The 20,750-nt window shown below is 41.2% G+C and overlaps 1 protein-coding gene and 1 non-coding gene across 3 annotated transcripts; both read right to left on the bottom strand.

The window, feature by feature from the left end:
- Window positions 1-1,131: 1,131 nt before the first annotated feature.
- Window positions 1,132-16,347, bottom strand: TMCO5A (transmembrane and coiled-coil domains 5A). Of its 2 annotated transcripts, none has more exons than XM_065872639.1 (11): window positions 16,313-16,347; window positions 15,207-15,356; window positions 14,665-14,788; window positions 13,998-14,048; window positions 13,202-13,273; window positions 10,059-10,115; window positions 9,547-9,606; window positions 9,054-9,118; window positions 8,056-8,113; window positions 7,386-7,397; window positions 1,132-1,359 (listed from the first exon to the last, which is right to left on the bottom strand). In XM_065872639.1, the coding sequence occupies exons 1-11, from the start codon at window positions 16,345-16,347 to the stop codon at window positions 1,132-1,134; spliced, it is 912 nt and encodes a 303-aa protein (XP_065728711.1). The 2 variants fall into 2 exon arrangements, with proteins under 2 accessions (XP_065728711.1, XP_065728712.1); XM_065872640.1 differs by lacking the exon at window positions 16,313-16,347 and adding an exon at window positions 16,271-16,302.
- Window positions 5,056-5,163, bottom strand: LOC136119743 (small nucleolar RNA U13). The gene has a single exon (XR_010655702.1). It is a non-coding gene; the product is annotated as a small nucleolar RNA U13 (small nucleolar RNA).
- Window positions 16,348-20,750: the final 4,403 nt, after the last annotated feature.

Here is a 20,750-nt window from a genome sequence, read left to right as displayed (position 1 = left end):
ACGTGCTATTTACTTTAGAATCCTTGCTTACTTTAGCCCTAGAGACCTGGTTCTTTACATATTTATATTGAGCTCTTTGCAGTAGTTTGCCTCGATTTATGATCTTGAGAAGCTATAGTTTTTACTGGTAAGAAGATATATGAAGTGAGCTACAGCTTTGAGTTTTAATTGCCCAAGTCAGATATTTATATGTATGGCTAAAACTAGTGATTAAGTGAATGTCAGTTTTTGCCAGTCCAGTATCTCTTTCCCCTTCTCTGGGAATTGAGTGTCCCCTTTCCTTTGGGAAACACATTCCATATAGTTTACATGGGGCTGACTCCCTTATCTCTTTCTTGTCCCCTTACCTCCCCTGCCCCTTACAAGAGTTTGGACATATGGTTCATGGATTCATGCTTGACTAATCAGAGTATTCCCACCCCTTTGGCCACATTGATTGTGGGATGGGGTAGACAGTTGACCACAACTAAGTCAGTTTATCTGAAATTTCCTGCTGGAGCTATTAGAAAAGACTCTTTCATTCTGCTGAGGATGCTAATCTGGTAGTATGAGTCTTAGGCTGTTGGCAGCATCTTCCCACTAAAAGGAAAATGCCCATCCAATGAGATGAGAAGAGAGAGATGAAACTCCAGTGACATTACATTGAGGCTTCTGGATCCAGCCATGCCTGAAGCCCCAGATTTTTAGTTCCATGAGGCAATACTTTTTTGTGTGCTATAAATTTATAAATTAGCTTAAACTAAGGCAACTTATAACGAAAGAGTTCTAATGTAAGTAATGAACAGTCTTCTGCTTTGCAGGGATCCTGTGTCTTAGATTTTTAAGATTCACTAGAAGAATTGATCAGCTCTAATTTTGCTCAGCATTTATGATATTATTCCAAAAATAGTCTACTTTGTTTACTATTGGTACTATTTAGCTTATCCATATAGCCACAGAAATCCATTGACAGAGCTCTTTACCGGGCAAGGTTAATCTTGGAAAGACTGTGTGAGGAGGGATGGTAATCAAGTAGGAAAACTTCAAGGAAATAACTGAAGAAAACCCCTTTCCTCCACAAGTTCCACCATCTCTTAGTCTACGGACTCAGATACCACTTGCCTTCTTTTGCTCCAGGATATTTCTTGGGGGTCAGTGGGGTAATATGTCCTCTGTCTCAAGCATGAGAGATGGAAAGAGAAAGCATCTTAGCTTCCACAAGATGTTCCTGCTCAGTATCTTGGGCAGTATATTGACAAAGAGATCTGGATTTATAAAACTTATGTGGAACAACAAGTAGCCCAGCAGTCTGATGAAAAACAGGGTGGTGAAAAAGAAATATTGAAAAATCCTGGAAAGAGAAAGCCAAGAAACTGTTAACTAGAGGTTAGAAAACCTGGAACAAAATAGTCATAATCTAAATGCATGTCTGACTCCTTGAGATTCAAATGTCTCTACTCTTAACAGCCCCTTACAAAGGTAGCCTCTTCCCGTATGCTGGCCTGCCAGCTACTCTCTCTCCCATCACCATGTTTAATTTTCTTTCAGCATTTATCACTATCTGAAATTATCTTGTTTTGTTTTTTATTTTTATTTTGGAAAATTGTTTTCAAAAGTAGTTGCACCAATTTATTTTTATTTATTTAATTTTTTTTTGCGGTACACAGGCCTCTCACTGTTGTGGCCTCTCCCGTAGCGGAGCACAGGCTCTGGATGCGCAGGCTTAGCGGCCATGGCTCACGGGCCCAGCCGCTCCGCGGCATGTGGGATCTTCCTGGACCGGGGCACGAACCCGTGTCCCCTGCATCGGCAGGCAGACTCTCAACCACTGCGCCACCAGGGAAGCCCCAGTTGCACCAATTTATACTCCACCAGCAGGGTTTATGTTTCTGTGGATCCACATCCTCTCCAACATTTGATGTTATCAGATTTTGAAACTTTTGCCAATCAGATGGGTATAAAGTAATATCTCATTATGGTCTTGGCTTGCATTTCCTTGATGAACGATGGTGCTGAACATCTGTTCATAGGTTTATTCATCTTAGGTGTTTCCTCTTGCCCATTTATCTACTATGTTGTTTGGGCTTTTCTTATTAATTTGTAGGAATTCTTTATATTTTCTTGACATTAATCCTTTTCCATTGTGTGTATTTTGAATATCTGCCCTCTACTTTATAACTTTCACTTGCTCTAAGGTGTTAGAGAACAAAATTTATTTACTTTTTAATGTGCATTTTATTTATTTATTTTTGGCTGCACTGGGTCTTCGTTGCTGCGCCCAGGCTTTCGCTAGTTGCGGCGAGTGTGGGCTACTCTTCATTGAGGTGCATGGGCTTCTCATTGAGGTGGCTTCTCTCATTGAGGTGCACAGGCTCTAGGCTCACGGGCTTCAGTAGTTGTGGCTCGCGGGCTCTAGAGCGCAGGCTCAGTAGTTGTGGCGCACGGGCTTAGTTGCTCTGCGGCATGTGGGATCTTCCTGGATCAGGGATTGAACCCGTGTCCCCTGCATTGGCAGGCAGATTCTTAACCACTGTACCACCAGGGAAGTCCCTAAAGTTATTTTTAATAAAGTCTAATTTATCAACGTTTCCTTTAGTTAGAATCACTGCTTTTTGTATCTTGTTTGAAAAATCATTCCCTACCCCAAGGCCTAAAAGATACTATTTTGTATTAAGAGTTTATGGTAGTTTAAAAATATGTCCACAAATTCTTTGGTATTCCTTCCTTAGAGAGATTCTTCTCCACTGGAGTGTGGAATAGACTTAATGAATTGCTTCTAAAGAATAACGTATCATGGAAATGACAGTGTGTGATTTCCTATACTATGTACTAAAAGCACTGTGGCTTCCTCCTTACTCTCAGGAGAAAGCCAGCTGTCAGGTTATAAGGACACACAAGTAACCTGGTGGAGAGGTCCATCTGATGAAGAACTGAGACCTCCTGCCAGCAACCAGCTGTGTGAGTAAGCTCCTTTGGACATAGATCCTTTAGCCTCAGCCCAGCCTTCTAATGACTGTAATTTCAGCCAACATCTTAATGGCAACCTTGTAACAGACCATGAGCTAGAACCACCCAGCTAAGTAGCTCACAGATTTATGATGCACAGAAAGTGTGAGTTGATAAATGTTTGTTGTTTGTAGCCACTAAATTTTGGGGTAATTTGTTATGTGGCAATAGATAACTAATACTGAGTTTTGTAGGTTTTTTTTTTTAAATTGGTATTTAAGTCTTTAACACATCTGGGCTTGCTTTTTTGTTATACTGTATAGTAGTAATTCAATCTTATTTCTTTCTCATCTGGATAACCATTTTTTCCCCACCATATTTACTGAACAGTCAATCCTTTCTTTCCCCTCTGACATATAATCAGTCAGATATCAAGGTTCTATATGTGCACTGTTTCTGAGCACATGTTCTTTTCCATTGGTTGATTTTCCTATTCCTCTGATGATACTACACTATCATAATTACTGTAGCTTCCCAGTAAGTCTTGATATCTCAAAGAGCATGTTTCTCATTTCTTGCTCTTCTTTAAAATTGCCCAGGTTATTTTTGACCCATTTACTCTCCCATATACAATATTTTAGTATCATTTGATTCAATTCCATGAAAAATCTTCTGGGGAGTTTGATTGGAATTGAACTGATTCTATTAATTATTTGGAGACCATTGATATGTTTATGACATTAAGGCTTCCTATCCATGATCATGGTATTTCTCTTCTTTCATTTATATTACCTTTAATATTTCCTAATAAATTTCCTTATGGTAGTCTTGATTTCTTATTTAACTGATAAATTATTTTGCCCTTGTGGTTTTAATATGATTTCCATGAGCAAACCTCCACTGTTTCCTTTGCTATATTACCCTTATCTGGTTGTGCTGGGCTGCATTCTGCCTCAGGACAAATTCATGGCCCACCTCCACTCACCAGTCAAAAACAGCCCCTTGGGCTTCCCTGGTGGTACAGTGGTTGGGAGTCTGCCAGCTGATGCAGGGGACACAGGTCTGTGCCCCGGTCCGGGAAGATCCCACATGCCGCGGAGCAGCTGGGCCCCGTGAGCCATGGCCGCTGGGCCTGCGTGTCCGGAGCCTGTGCTCCACAGTGGGAGAGGCCACAACAGTGAGAGGCCCGTGTACCGCAAAAAAAAAGAAAACCAGCCCCTTCCCCTCCAGTTTTCTTAAGTTTTCCTGTAGAGTTAATCTTGATGACAAGAGCCAGGATCCATTCTAATACAGGATCTTGCTCAAAATTAGAATCAAAAGCCTTTTAAAAGCCTCTTCCCACCACTCTTCTTGAAGCTGGATACAGTATTCATGAGAAGGGTCTGGGATGACGTGCCCAGGGACAATCTTAGGAATAACCTAGCTTTCTAACTTCTTATCAGCACACGGTATACCAGTGCTCCAAGGATGCTGGATCAGAGCAAGAGGAAAGACATTTGTAGTTTGATGTGATGAGCTAGACTTGCTGGGCTTACTAATTCTCTTTATGGCAGATAGTCCTTATCCCAGGAACATGGGCAATTTCGTGTTGGGCGCTGGTGTTGAATTATAGGTGAAGGTGGCCTAGGAGTTCTAGGGAAAATTCTGCTAGTTGTTCTGGGAACATGTATTTAAGGATATTGAAATATATAATTCTTCACTTATCTGGTATGAAGGAGTATCCCTCTTAAGCAAATTTTCCAGACAGTTGGAGCTGACCTTTAAGCACCAGTAATTTTATGTTAACCATTTTGATTGGACTTTTTCTAAATCACATTTCATACCACTTTATATATATGTTTCTCTATGCCTTCTTAAACATACTATATTGAACATAATTTGACCTTTTCTTAAAAATGCAGGGGCTTCAATACCAATTTTACTTTGCTATCACTGTGATTCCCTAAGGACTAATATCCACTCATTTGTTTGAATCTTGAGTTCTTATTTGGTTTAACAAGATTTTTGAGCAGTTATTATGTGCTGAATACTGTTAGGTGCTGTCTCCTTTTCCCAATCATTTTCTCTCTCTTTTATCTGCTGTAAGGCAGTGGTATACTTGCATTTAGAAATTCTCTCCCTATTTTTATTTTTCACATTAGGGGGTAATGTGCTGACATTGTGATAAAGTTTGAGGGAGGCACGTCTCACACAATAGTGTAAAAACCCAACCTTCATGCTTACGAACCACAGAAGGATCTCCCCATTTCTTTTTTTAAGTTTTTTAAAAAAATTATTTTATTGTGATGAGAACACTTAACATGAGATTTACCTTCCTAACAAATTTTTAAGTGTGCAACACATTATCATTGACCACAGGTGCAATGTTATACAGCAGATCTCTAGAACTTAATCATCTTGTTTAACCAAAGATTTATGCCGATAGATTAGTAACTTCCCGTGCCCCCTCTCCCCACCCTCTGGCAGCCATCATTCCACACTTTGATTCATGAACTTGACTGTTTTAGATACCTCATATAAGTGGAATCATGCAGTATTTGTCTTTCTGTGACTAGCTTATTTCACTTAGCATAATGTCCTCAAGGTGCCTCAGTGTTATCATATATTGCAGAAGTTCTTTCTTTCTTTTTTAGAGCCCTCCTTGTTTATTCTTTTTAAAATTTCTTTTGTTTTTCTATTTTTAATTTTTAATTTTTTTATTGGAGTCCCCATTTCTAATCAACTGATGTTACTGGGAAACCAGACACATCAAACTAGTTGAAAGTGTTGAAGGGAAAAGGGGGTAAGTATGACACTTGTCACATCTCTTCTAGGTGATAGGATTCCTGTTTCTGATTACTGCTAGGCCACTGGCTTCTAATACTGGAAAACTGAGATTAGTCATCGCCTTTGGACAAGGAAGTCATAACAGTGAACTGAGAAATGTAGTCATTGATAAAACAAATTTGTTGACTTGACTGTGTGTGTGCGTGTGTGTGTGTATACAATGTTCTCCTTGTCTAGACTTTGCTATCTGCTAGTATGGCTAAGTAGAACTCCCGGTTTTCTGGGAAGTTTACTCAAAGGAATTTACTTACGTTTTACAGAATCCTGTTTTCTTCTTTTGGAGAGAGTTATCCTGGGAGAAGAAGAAAGGGCAGTGATAAATAAACAATTTCTGGACTCTGTGAGCACTGCCAAGTGGTACTGAGCCATTAATTAAATGTCATTTTAGGTAAAATTTTACAAATTTTTTCATATACATAAGCAGATGAAATTTTCAAAGCCAAATATGTGTACATATATATATGTGTGTGTGTGTATATATGTGTGTGTGTGTGTGTGTGTGTGTATATATATATATATATATAAATCTGCATTACCTTTTTATATATTGATAGGAATAAATGAAGACTTAGAAGGGTAGGGTCATACAGCTTGTAAGTGGCAGGACCAGGCCTGGAACCCAGGTCCTCTCAGTTCACATTTTGGGCTCTCTCAACTATACCCTTACCTTCTACTTAGCCAGTGACCCTTAGAGAAGTTTACAGGCTATAAAAACCACACAAACATATTCCAAGAGTTAAGTTTTGAAAGCTATAAAAATGTAAAGATGAGAATATATCCTGGATTTCTGTAACATCCCTCTTCCAAAATATTTTCTCAGTTACTTCATTTTCCTTTAAACTTCCTTGTGAGATAAAAAGGAAGAGGAATTATGATCACACTTTAAAACTGTGGAAATGAGGCTTGCAGAATTGGAATTAGAAAGCAGCTTTCTGGGTTACAAATTTGATTCTATAGCTTGAGTGAGATTAAGTGGCATGCTAGCTGGTCAGCTGCTCAGGCAGCCTCTCTAAAGAGATTGCTCAAACATCATAGGTCGTTGAACCATCACATGGACTCTGATAATCTTGATGAAGACAGTCCTGTTGTTTCTCTGATAGGTGGTCAGAAGGAATACTTTAATAAGTCACCGGGAATAGATGGTGGGACACATCAGGTAGCATGCCAAGCTTGGTTCTAGAGAGGTGGACTTCAGTTAATTTCAGGAGTTTTGCTTGCTGAGTGGAATACATAAGCTTGGGACCAGAATAACCTGTTCAGGACAGTGGGAACTATAGTCACTGTGGAAATGGTCTAACATATTCAAACATCTGGAGCACCTCAAGGGTAATAGTCAAATGTTGATATTTGCTTTTAAGGAAGAGATGGCTTCTCTTTTCTGAGATTATAAAGACCATATATCTCAACAACATAAAATTTCTGCTGAATGTCCACTTTGGCTCTAAAGGAAATATAAATTACAATTAAAGTCAAATAAACTTTATCTATGTACTTGCTTCCACAAGACACCAAGCAGGCCAAGAGGCCGGGTGCTCTACATCCACATCTGTTTCCTTCAGACCTTTGCATATGTGCTGGTGACATCATGATGTTAAAGATGAATAGACACTGAAGCTGTATCATAAAGAAGCAACTGCTGGGCTTCCCTGGTGGCGCAGTGGTTGAGAGTACGCCTGCCGATACAGGGGACACGGGTTCGTGCCCCGGTCCGGGAAGATCCCACATGCTGCGGAGTGGCTGGGCCCGTGAGCCATGGCCACTGAGCCTGCGCATCCGGAGCCTGTGCTCCGCAACGGGAGAGGCCACAACAGTGAGAGCCCCGCGTACCGCAAAAAAGAAGCAACTGCTTCCTATGTTTTAACTCATAGGCCAACTCTGATTAGATGGTGATAGATGCCCTTGGTGTTCTGTGTAGTAAAAGATTCTGGACCATGCTGCGATCATCAGGAAAGAGTGCTGTGATTACAGGAGATAGAGGAGTGGTGTATGTGTCATGTACTGGCCTTCTCTCCATAGAGTGCACCCTCAGTTAATGTTCCTTCTCGCTTCTATTCTAAACTTTCTTTGGTCTTGGGCTGGTTTCTTTGAGAACACATCATTTGCACAGCTGTAAGAGGGAAGACAACTGTTCCTTAGCATCCTCTTTATTTGTTTAGGGTTGAAATGCTTTGGAATTATATCTGGTACTGTTCTTGGAAAATCCACATGGGAAGATTGCTAGATGTTTGGTGGCTTATAATGATTTTGGAAACTCCTTTGAAAGGTGATGACACTGAAGAAGCTGAAGATGGAGTAGGTGCTTACCTTGTTATTTTGGCCATTACGCTCTTTGCTTGCTGAGTTCATGCTTATGACTTTTGACCTAGGGGGAAAAGAACCAAGATAGAGATTGGATAAAGTGCCCTCAAAGATTCATACTATATGATGGTTGTTTAAAAACAGTCTTATATTCGAATTCTATTGTAGCCAGTTGCTACATGTAGCTATTTAAATTTAAATTAATTAAAATAAAAAATAAGTTCCTCAGTCATACTACCTGTTCTTCAAGTACTCAGTAAGTGGCCAAGTGGATACTTAATAGATAGTATAGAAATTTCTGTTGAATAGCCTTGTTCTAGAAACTTAGCTTAGCAGTCAAGCCATACCTAGTACTCAGGAAGGATTTTGGGAGACTTGAAGGTATTCTTTAGGGGTGAGGACCTCCAAGTCCTAGTGTCTTGGACACAAGGCCACGGTGTACCTGTGTACCTGCCTATTTAGAGGCTTTATGCAGTTTGGGTCTCTTTCTCTTCATCACAAGGTTCCAAAATATTTAATATATAGAGATACTTCTTGACTGAATTAAGATTTAACATCTAAAGAGGGTCAAGAAATGGAAGCGAGGTTTTTGGTTTAGTTTCTCATCATTTAAACTCTTTTGACAAACTCAAGGGGTATTTTTTTTGGGAAGGAAGCTTTTATTTATGTTTAATATGAATGTTCTACTTATCAAGGTGCCTGACCACTAACCCTTTTTAAAGCACATGTTCCTACCCTTAATATAAACCCAAATAATTGGTAACGTGATAAAGCTATGAAGGGAGATGCGTTTCTACAGTCTTTGAAGAAGGATGGGGGAAGGACCTGCGTTTTACAGTTGGTGTGGTTCAGTGGGAGTCGACCTGATCACTACAGAGGGGAAAGATATGTGGTGTTGGGGGCCTCATAATTCCAAACTGGAATTAGAGAGATGTTTGCTCTGACCCAGGCTGAGATGGAGTTACCACTAAAACCAGGATGTTCCTTTGTTTGCCAAAGCTTACACTTCTCTCTCGAGGAACTGAGTCTCTAGTTCTTCTTCTATTTTCTTCAAAGTTTCCCGGTACTTCTTCAAAGAGAAATAAAAGAAAGCGCGGTTACTAATTAAAGCCCTGTGCTTTTCCTAATCATAATAAACATGCATTATTACATTGTAACATAAATGTTTGGTATTCCCACTGCCACTTTTTCTCCTTCCTAGCCTCCACCCCACCACTACTGATCTCTCACTATATTTCACCATTGGACAGGTCTCTGGGGGTAATTGGGATTATAAACAGGAAAAGTGTTCATTATTAAGTTAAGAGCACAGAGGCTGGGAGACCAGGGAAGTAACAGAATGATATTGGTGGTGGAGTGTCATAGACCCTAAAATCCCTCTGGAATGACACCTTGAAGAGTTACAATTGTTCCAGACAGTATGCTCTGAAAAACCTGGTTCCATTTCACCCTGTACCTGAACAAACCCTTTGCTGTCCCTTTACTGAAGGGCTGTACCTTTATGCAGAGGGCCTGATCTTCACAGAGCTGGGCCAAAAGTGCATAGTCTTCTGTTACCTGGGGAGACTAAAATTTATTAGTCTTAAATTTTCTCAGTGAATTGCTGTAAGAACAACAGTATACTTGTTTCCTCCTGTGTACCAGACCCTAAATGTGGCCTTCTAATTGTTCTAAATATGTTTTTTTGTACATATGAACTAATTTTTTTGAGGGTAAACAAGCTATATTTTATAGTCCCTTGGGGATTATTTGGGGACAGTTGGGAGAAGAATAGATACTAATTTGTGGAAGATATAGATTATGAAGTATATCCTATAAAAATATTAAATAGAAGGTAACTTAGGAGACTATAGTCATCTTCCTTTCCTTCATATCCTCCTGATCCCATAATGGTTTGGGATCTAGAACCTTATTATAACTCAGTCATTTGAGGAATGCATTAGATCGTCTGACCAAGAATGGAGTATCCCTTCCTTTGGGAGGAGTAACATTGAAGTTACTGTGGTTACCTTGGCCAGCTCCTTCTCTTGGTCTGCACAGGAGGCTTCCAGCTGTTGTAACTTAACCTATAGACAGGGAAGGAGGCTGGTAACTCAGCAAGGCAAAAACAAGATTCCATTCTGAAATGCTATAGCAGAGGTTATCTCACAGGTGGTTGACGTGCATTGGGCACCATTTCAGATATCCTTTTGATGGAGGGCAGTCAAACTGTCCTTGCAGCTGCCTGGTGAGCCTGCACTCTTGACCACTGAGTATTCATCAGTGCTTTGTTCGCCCTTAAACTTCAATTCTTAGCTTCCTTCTTCCTTAGCTATTTCTCTTAGAAAAATATCAACCTTGAAAAATTCACTGTCACTTTTGCTTTTATATTCATGGCTCACTCCTTTCTTTCTCCCTGTATTTCTTCTTTCCTCTCTTCCTTCCTTGAATACTTGATGAAAGCCTATTCTATATCGGCCACTATACTGGAGTGACAGGGAAAGGGCAGGGGGAGTACTGAGGATACAGTGGTGAACGGAATTGATAGGCTTTCTGCCTCACAGAGCTGACATTCTCGTTGGGGGACATAACAGATGAATCAACATGATAAGTGCTGTGAAGGAAATAAAAGCCGAGTAATGTGCTCGGAGTGAGAGTGAGTGATGGCATAAGAGCTAATATAGGTGGTTGGCGAAGGCTTCTCTGATGATACTTGAGCTGAAATCTGAAAGATAAATATTAGTCAAATGGAGATCTGGAGGAAATATGTCCCATGCAGAGGTTACAACAAGGGCCAAGACTGTGAACTTTGGTATGTATGAAGAAGTTATGTGGCTGAAGCACAGGGGATACTGGTAAGGTGGGGAAAGGTAGCCACTGATGAGGTTACATACGTAGGGCCTTATAGCTTCTAAAAAAATTTGGTTCTTTTATTTATTTGTTTGTTTATTTATTTATGGCTGCGTTGGGTCTTTGTTGCTGCACGCGGGCTTTCTCTAGTTGTGGCGAGTGGGGGCTACTCTTTGTTGTTGTGTGCGGGCTTCTCATTGCAGTGGCTTTTCTTTCTGTGGAGCACGGGCTCTAGACACGTGGGCTTCAGTAGCTGTGGCTTCTAGGCTCTAGAGCGCAGGCTCAGTAGTTGTGGCACGTGGGCTTAGTTGCTCCGTGGCATGTGGGAGCTTCCCGGACCAGAGCTTGATACTGTGTCCCCTGCATTGGCAGGCAACTCTTAACCAGTGCGCCACCAGGGAAGTCCCCAAAATTTGGTTCTTTATTCTAATTGTAGTAAAAGGCCAGGAGAGGGCTTCAAGTGGTAAAGACACAATCTGACCTGTGTTTTTAAAGAAGAGACTTTTCAATATGTGGAAAGTGAGATTGTTTAGGAGTAAGAGTTGAAGCAGGAAGACTTGTTAGGAAGCTACTTCAGCATCCAGTTGAGGGGTATGGTGGCTTGCAAGAGGGTAGTACTATTCGTAGTAGTAGATAGGGAAGAATGGATGCATTGGGGTTATATTCTGTAGGAAGAGAAGATATAACTGTATTTTCCCTTCCTTCCCTTTCAGCTCTGTTGTTCCACTTTCATCTAGGGATCATTATTTTACATCTGGATGCTTCTAACAGTTCCTTTCCCCTCCAGTCAGTTACAACCAGGGCCAGAAAGAAAAATGTGCTAAAGGCTATATTTTCAAGACAGTGGCCTGAGTCACAAGGAGTTGAAGCAGGCATCCCATTAAACTACTGAACTAATCACCAGCATGCAACGGGAACAGAAGCAAAGGAGATACTGTATATTTCATAGAATTAGAGATATCACCTAAGAATTCTACAAAACAGGTGGGCAAAAGGGAGTGATTCAGAGGGTTAATAATACTCTAGAACTCTTTAGGGCTGGGCTGGTTGCTGCTAGGAAAATAATGGCCATTGTTCTGACAACACCTGGAACTTTATAGTCTGTCAGCTCAGCTCACCTGACATAGCCAGCATTAAAGTGTCCCCACTAGATTCTGGTGGCCTTACTGTCAGGAAAACTTGTTTTGGGCAGGAGAAGGAAGAAAAATCAGTCTCTGACTGCTGCAGTTATATGGTAAGGATAGTCATGGGGCTTCATAATCCTTTCTAGTCTTAACTTCACTTTCTTCCTGATGTACACACAGGATCCAGATTTCTTTCTTTCCAGGTAAATTTCCTGGATGTGCACGACTAAGCAAGCTTACTTGGTGGCCTTAAACGTCTTCTTCTTCTTCTTTTTTTTTTTTTTTGTGGCCATCAACACTAATTTGGCCAAGAGAAGATAGGAGAGTGCTTCTCTATTCTTTCTTTTTATATTTCTATTTTCAGTGTGTCCGTATCTTCATAGGCTTCATATACACAGTATGGGCTTAAGTGTGTACTTAATAAGCTAAAGAAAAATTAAGGCAAGGATAAAGATGTAATTCTACAGAAAGTATCAAGTTAGAATTTTACCTGTTCTCTAAATAAAAAAAGTAAGTCTCTAATTCTTCTTGCAACTTTGATCGGATGTGTTGTGGTTGTGTCCAGGTTCTTAGCTCTGGAACACAATTAGAGAAATGCTAAGCACTGTCTGATGCACTTAGCATGCAGAACTCACTAGATACTTGAATGACCAACTTAATGATTTCTTTTCTAGATTGGATTCCATGACAGGATGTGTAAGTTGCCTAGCATGCAGTAGAGTTACAGATCCTAGCTCTGCCTCTATGAATTCATACATATGCCTTAGCCACACTCTTAAATAGTCACTTTAAAATTATGTGACTTCAGGTTTTAGCTCTCCAAAAAAAGGAAAGAATACTTTATATACACAATTTCACTCAATTTTCAAACGGAGGCTGGCAGGGACTGATTAAATTGCCCTTCATATACCACACTAAGTACTGGGGACAGGATTTAAATTAGGGACTTCAACTGCCTCCAGTGTTATATATGCATTTGTGTTCTGCTCTTCCTCATGGAAGAAAAAACAAAATATATGGCTTCAGAGTAAAATTCCTTACTAAGAGCAGAGGAAATGTCAGTACTCAGTGGCCCAGGCTTATGCCTGACATGGGTAAAACTACAAAGAATTTATCCCAACTTTGACAGTTGTTTCCACTTGAAAGCTTGTTTCCTGTTCACATAGTCCACACTCATTCAAGATTGCTTTTCCATTTACCTTTGACTCTTCTGGGGTTCCCTTTAGATTGCCTTGTTCACACTTAGTTGCCTTTTGAGATTTCCTTGTAAGCTACAGTTTCAAATAAAAAAACACATTGCAAATAAAAAATACATCAAATAAAAAAAATAAAGAAAACAAAGACATTCTCTGGTGTGTGTGTGGGCTGGTAATTTGGTCTTGATAAAAGCTGCCAGGAGGTGGTCCTTTGGTGGATACTTGGTGCTCTTGGAGACATCTTTATTCTACCTTTAACTTCTTCTCACTAGTCTTGGCCACCAAAGCTGGAGCCTGCTCAAGGCAGGGGTACTTTTCTGAACCCCTCATCCATGCTGGGTTATTCAGGAATGGGTCAGAAAGTAGGGTATCATAGGAAGCCCACTGTATTCTGAGCAGGAGTTGAGGTAGAGGGAATGCCTAGACAAGGAAGAGGGAATCCTTAGGAATTAAGTATTTTTAAGTCTCTGTTGAAAGTAAAATTAACTCTCACTACAGAGCTGCCAGCCAATCACTTTAACAGAGTGTCTACTGGAATCCCTTTTCTTGTAATAGAATGAGGGAACCTATGGGATCACTGAATACCCTGAATAACCCACTCCCTCTGTCCATCTGATACTTGCAGGGAAGATCCATGGCATTTATTTAGGTCATGAAGCTCAGCCTCAGGAGAGTAGTATCCACCCCAGCACAGGCCTCTCTAACATGTGGGATCCCCTATGACCACTTTTGCTCCCTTGCCTCTTTGGTGCCTGGGGATGCTGTGGGAACACTGGGGAACACAAGAGCCCCATCCCACCTTTCTTTCAAGTTGTGCTATACTGTGGACCAGAGTCTCATTCTTCCTTTCCTGTTGAGAGAAAGAAGCAGTGTAAGTGTGTATCTGCACACCATCATCCGTCTTTATTTAGTTGATTGTTCTCCATTTCGCTCCAGTGATGATTTCCTGCAGGAACTCTACCTTATTGTATAAGGTCAGGTAAAGAACCTGTGGTTTGATCTCAATACATACACACCAACTTAACAGGGATAGAGATGCCCACATGCAGGGCTTCCCAATACTAAATATTACCAAAGAAACCCTACCCTCCACACATCCCTTTCCATGCATGGACACATCCTGCCATGACTTTTTTTTTTTTTTTTTTTCCTGCGGTACGCAGGCCTCTCACTGTTGTGGCCTCTCCCGTTGTGGAGCACAGGCTCTGGACTTGCAGGCTTAGCAGCCATGGCTCACGGGCCCAGCCGCTCCACGGCATGTGGGATCTTCCCGGACCGGGGCACGAACCCGTGTCCCCTGCATCGGCAGGCGGACTCTCAACCACTGCGCCACCAGGGAAGTCCTTGCCATGACTTTTGAGTTGACTACTAGTTGTATGTAAAAAGGAGAGACTAGCTTATCTGATAGTTGATGAGAGGATGATGAATAAAACCTATCATACAGCTCTTCCCAGCTTCTTGCTTACCAGTCTGGCTGTTTCTTCTTCTAGCGCCTGCAAGGTTCTTTCCGTTTCCATCATGGTGCGGTTCTCCTTCCCCCACTCCTCACCCTCTGCCAGGTCTCTGGTCTGAGTGATCTCATTTTCCAGCCTAGATGACGCAAGCACACACTCTGAGGATCTGGCAGTTTCAGAACCGATAAAACACAAATATCAGTTTCAAGGGAACCTCAGTGACAATAAACACGAATCTCAAGTCGGAAACCATTCTTTCCTGGATCCTTAGACTCAGAATCACTTTCAAGGCAGGAAAAGTAAGATTCCTCTGATTCCCAAGTCAAGCACCCCAATGTTCTTTCAGCTCAGGTATCACCCAGTTTTTTTAGGAATCTCTTTAAAACTTGCTGTATTTCAGAGTTTGAGCCACAGAGCAATGCCAGAGAATGAAGAAGAAACTTTGCTGTACAAGAATTAGGTCTCTAGAACAAACAGGAAAATTTAGTGTTGTCTCTTCTCTTCTACCCCATCCTCTGGATGGAGAACTTCCCTCATGGAACCCCAACACTCACCTCTGAATCTCATCTTCTTTCTTGCGGATTTTGAGAAGAAGGTCCTGATTTGCTTCATCAATTCTCTGCATATCCCTTTCAAGGTCCATATTCAAACTGTTAATGTTCCTCTTTGACTGGGCCAGTCTTAAGATTTCCACTTTCTCTGACCTGTAGACTCAGTCCCCAAATTGAACAAGGGCCAGTTATCTTAAGATCAGTAATCTTTGGACTAAATGGGATATCTAGAAGGCACGTAATTCATTAACCTGGCTGTTTCTGGAAACACATCTGTCCTTTTTCATTCTTAGGAAATTATATTTCTTAATCATGCTCTACAGTTTGTTTCAATAATTCTCAACTTGGTCAGCAAGAGAGGTTTTTCTCAGGCTTTCTCAGCCAAAGTGCTCAATATACTAGTGCACCTCCACTCTGGTTCCAGAAGTCTTGCTTCCTTAAATAGTGTCCTGCATTGGTTTCTAAGACAAGTTGTTCACAAAATCTGCTCATGCAATACACTTTTATTGAGTACTTTTATCCAGGTAGCTGGCACATTCCTTATGATTGAGCCCAGCTTTATGCAGAGCCACAAGAGATTTCCACCAGCAGGTAGGGCTTCAGTCTTTCCCTTCCTCCTCCCATCTCAAAACTTCTCTTACAGTACCTGCTACAAAGCTTGAGTATCTATCATGAGAGTCACTTCATTGAGCACACAGATATGATCCAGGCATTCACTTTCAAGAATTCAAAAATCTTTTTGAAGTAAATTTGAATAAAATAAGGGTAACACTAGAGTCATCTAGAAAGGGTACCTGGCACATGGAAGCTCTCAATAAACTTTTCTTTTTCTTGTATCATTAATTAGTTTGCTTTTCAAATAATTAACCATAAATAAGTTAGTGAGGCAAACTTTTGAGTAAGGATGAGGGATGATTTTGGAAAAGAAGACTTTATAATAGCTCTCACTTCAGGAGGGCATGAAGGGCTTGAGGTGGAGTGCAATGGGGGAGGGATAGATAGTAGATGGAGAGAGAGAGGGAGACTAGAAGATGAAGGAAGACATCTACAGCAGACCTACTTCATACCTTGGCCCTTGGATGTGGCTTTGCCTAATCATGATTACTTACTCATCATCTAGTTGATCTTCCTTGTGTTCTTCCATTGTAGATTCCCTAAAATATCAGCAGATATGTATCTAATGAGTTGGGGAAATGAGTCATTTGTGAAGTAGAGTAACTAGCCAAGAACCCCCAAATATAGAAACAGAACTGGTCTCTTCCCTCCAACTTCACATTTTGGCCATGACAAAATTCAGCCTTTTGGTTTTCTGCTCATGTTCTGATTATGCCTCAGTAAGGATACAGTGAGGATACAGGGATAATGCTGGAAATTTCAGTATATATCCTGCTAGCAGGTATATTCAGAGATAGTTCACCAACACAAAACCCTTTGGAATTTATACACAGCCATAAGAATCAATAGAGGCTATCAATTGTTCTTAAGTCCCTTTCTACTCTAGGGCCACTTGCTTTCCTAAAGGGCCCATGGGCCTGGGTGTAGGTGTACAACTTCTCTGAAAAGTAATCTCTCTGCTCTCTAGCCTGGCCTCTGTAAGAATCTCCAGATATTAAGATCTTAGTATTAAACAGGGCTCAGAAAAACCAAGCAGAAGTAAATTTGGCTTGCTCTGCCCCTTTGGTTTCCTCTTTAAATCCATTACTTCCTTAAACTCCACCTCTCTTCTGATGTGTATGGTCTTCCTGATTCTGCTCTAGGCAGTTAGCTTCTGAAGAGTCTAATCTTTCCCCAGTGGAACTGTCCAGTAGAATCTCAGAACCTTCTGAGGTGTCATGACCCTGCTGTTGACATGGGGGGCAGCATGTCACAGTAGGGTGGGTGGCAACGGTTTCTCATCATCTATGGAGACTTCAGACCCTAGATGGTTGTGTGTGTTTCATGGTCACGTCTTCCCTTTGGCAGCAGTAGTTTAATGGATCTGATTTCTGGGCAGTATGAAGGGGTAGCCCCTGTCTTTTATTTCTCTGGCAGATTGTGCTCCCTTGCTTCAAAGTGTGACTAATATGGAAAGTCTGATTCCTAAGGCCAAGCAGTCTAATCCCATCGTGTAGCCAACTAACTACTCATTCATTGAACAAACACTGAAACATTGAAGGAGCTCCTATGTATGCCAGGCACTGTTCTAAGCATTAGGGAGACAGAGTAAACAAAACAGCCAAGACATCTGCCCTCATGGGGTTTACATTCTAGGGCGTGTGTGTGTGTGCTGGGGGGAGGGATAGCACAAGCAGCATGGGCCAGCATACAGCCTGAAAGGCCAGCAGACCCAGGAGCAGCAAGAGGAGCCATGAAGACCCAAAGCTCCTCCTTCAACCCTCCTTAAGGATATGTAGTTTTTCCCTGCACCTGCCAATATCCTGGGAAAGAGGAGAGCTCTGGAGAGGGAGAATCCTCTAAGACTGAGAAATTACCTGAAAGAGATTTTTAACTGGGAAAAGTCTATGGTGTCTTGAATTGGCCCCACTGAGTCTTTTCTGCCAACTTAAGGAATCAGAGCTAGAGGGGAAGATAAGATCATTTGCAGAATATAAAAAATATGTTTCTGCATACCTGAGTATGTACATTTTGACCAGATTCTGCACCACTTGTTAACTTTATGTGTGTGAATCATGGAAACCTGGGAAGGTTTGGATCTCAACTTAATAAGGACCGCATTGAGTTGATTTGTGGGCCAGAGTGACTTCTTAACATACTGTAGTTGCCAACAAACTATTTGTAAAATTAATGGCCTCTGATGACCCCCATTACCATCTCCCTTCTTCCTGAAAGAAGGCATTTCATTGCTTTATGAAGCTGTACACAGAAGAGTAATTAAGTAACCATGCAGGCCAATGGCCTCTCCCAGGAATTAATGGTAGGGAGAGTTCATTAACCCCAGCTGGTTATAGATTCTCCAGGAAATGCCCTGGACCAAGGTTATTGTAGCTATTAATGGATTGGATAGGGACTTTAACTGGGATAAAAATAAAACTCTATCTCCTTCCTGGGGAGCTTTTCTCCTTGAGGGGGTACCAAAGGCAAGCCTGTAGGAGCAGCAGAATCCCAAGCTTGGGGCCTGTGTGGGATGAGGACGACAAATTGCTATAGTGAGAACTGCTAAATCAAGGTAAAAACAGGGCCTAGGGGGCAAATTAAGATCCTCGATATAAGCCTTCCTGCTCTTTAGGAGGTTTGATTAACATCCAGTGCAGCTTTAGGGCAGCTGTTTTCACCTTGTTAACTTTTCCTTGCTATGCCCTGCCCCACACAAAAGTTACTGAGAGACATGACAGATTTTGCTGTACTGCTGTCAGGAATGCAGTGGCCTTTGTGTGGAAGTCTGTTGTGAAAATACGTGCTCTTTTCCAGGCTGGGCACTCAGGCTCTGTGTGCTGTGCTTCACCTTTCTGCTGTAAGGGGCCTGGCCAGGTGTGTGAGCCCTGAATGGAGCTGCCTGGGCCCTGGCCCTTCTGGCTGCCTCAAGGGATGGAGAACTATATCTTCTGCTCACTTCATTTGTCCTCACTTTTACTTTGGCAAATTCTTCTTTGGATATATATATATATTTTTTTTGCAGTACGCGGGCCTCTCACTGTTGTGTCCTCTCCCGTTGCAGAGCACAGGCTATGGACGCACAGGCTCAGCGGCCATGGCTCACGGGCCCAGCCGCTCCGCGGCATGTGGGATCTTCCCGGACCAGGGCACAAACCTGCGTCCCCTGCATCGGCAGGCGGATTCTCAACCAGTGCGCCACCAGGGAAGCCCTGGATATTTTTATAAATGAGCTGGATCTTGAGGCTTATAGCCAGGCAAGGCTCTATAATCTCATTTTAGATCATTATTTTTCGAATACAGAATCAAGTGTGCCATTTTCCTTAAGTCCTTACTTATTTTTAGTGGCTATTTCCGCTAAAGGGGCTAATATTCAAAATATACAAAGAACATACGCAACTCAATACTAAAACCCCCCAAACAATCCATTTAAAAAAAATGGGCAGGGGGCTTCCCTGGTGGCGCAGTGGTTGAGAGTCTGCCTGCCAATGCAGGAGACACGGGTTTGTGCCCCGGCCTGTGCTCCGCAGCGGGAGAGGCCACAGCAGTGAAAGGCCCGTGTACCACCAAAAAAAAAAAAAAAAGTGGGCAGAAGATCTGAATAAACATTTTTCCAAAGAAGGCATACAGATGGTCAACAGGCACATGAAAAGATGCTCAACATCACTTATCATCAGGGAAATGCAAATCAAAACCACAGTGAGATACCACCTCACACCTGTCAGAATGGCTCTTAACAAAAATACAAGAAATAACAAGTGTCGGTGAGGGTGTGGAGAAAAGGGAATCCTAGTGCACTGTTGGTGGGAATGTAAATCGGTGCAGCCACTATGGAAAATGGTATGGAGGTTCTTCAGAAACTTAAAAATAGAACTATCATATGATCTAGCAATTCCACTTCTGGGTATTTATATGAAGAAAACATAGTCACGAATTTAAAAAGATATATTGTACACCTCTGTGTTCTGTACAATCTTTAGGCTCATAAAATCTTTTTGAATTCCCTTTCAAGAATAACTTTCTCAAAAGCAGAAACTTGAATTAAACCAAAATGTGAAGGAAAAAAGAAAAAAAAGGAGAATATATCAGTAAAATTAAATATTTAAAAATTTATTGCATCATTGCTATTATAACAGCGATAAAGAACTAAAATATGAAAGTTCATCAAGGATTCACCTCAGCAAAAAACTCTGTTTTTTCCAAGTTTTCTTCTATTTTTTGTCTATTAATAAACCATCTTTTATAGTAATCGTAGAATAGCTATGTTGCTGTGTTTTGCCTTTTCACTTAATGTTTTTTATAAACATTTTTTCAGGTTGTTACATGCTCTCTATAATTATCATTTTGGTCGCCACATAAATTCTGCTGAGTTGATAATATGCAAAATTTGCTTCACCATATCCTTCTCACCAAACTATTTCTCTGTTTACTTATCTGTCCCCTCTTGAGGGCCAGGAGAATGCCTGTGTTTTCTAGGGCTGCCATAACGAAGTACTAAACAAGACTGGGTGGCTTAAACAAGAGGAATTTATTTTCTCACAGTTCTGGAGGTTGTGTCCTGATCAAGGTGTTGGCAGAGTTGGTTCCTCCTGAGGCCTCTCTCCTTGGCTCGCAGATGGCTGTGTTCTCTCTGTGTCCTCACATGGTCATTCCTCTGTGTGGCTATGTCCTCATCGCTTCTTCTTATAAGGACACCATTCATATAGGATTAGGGCCCAGCCTAATGACCTAACTTTAAATTAATTACCTTTTTAAAGACCTATGTCTAAACAAAGTCACATTCTCAGGTACTAGGAATTAGGATTTCCGCCTATGAGTTTCGGGGGAACACAACTAAACCAATATGAGATACTCAACAATTGTTTTACTGTGACCAAATTTATGAACATTCAGATTGTTTCCCCACCTTCCTCCCAGATGAAAGCAATTCAAAGAACATATTTGTGTAATTATTAT

Source organism: Phocoena phocoena, chromosome 2 (genome assembly GCF_963924675.1).
Source record: "Phocoena phocoena chromosome 2, mPhoPho1.1, whole genome shotgun sequence".
NCBI classification, from domain to species: Eukaryota; Metazoa; Chordata; class Mammalia; order Artiodactyla; family Phocoenidae; genus Phocoena; species Phocoena phocoena.
The sequence above is the reverse complement of the archived record's forward strand: the minus strand, read 5'-3'. Positions and strand labels throughout refer to the sequence as shown.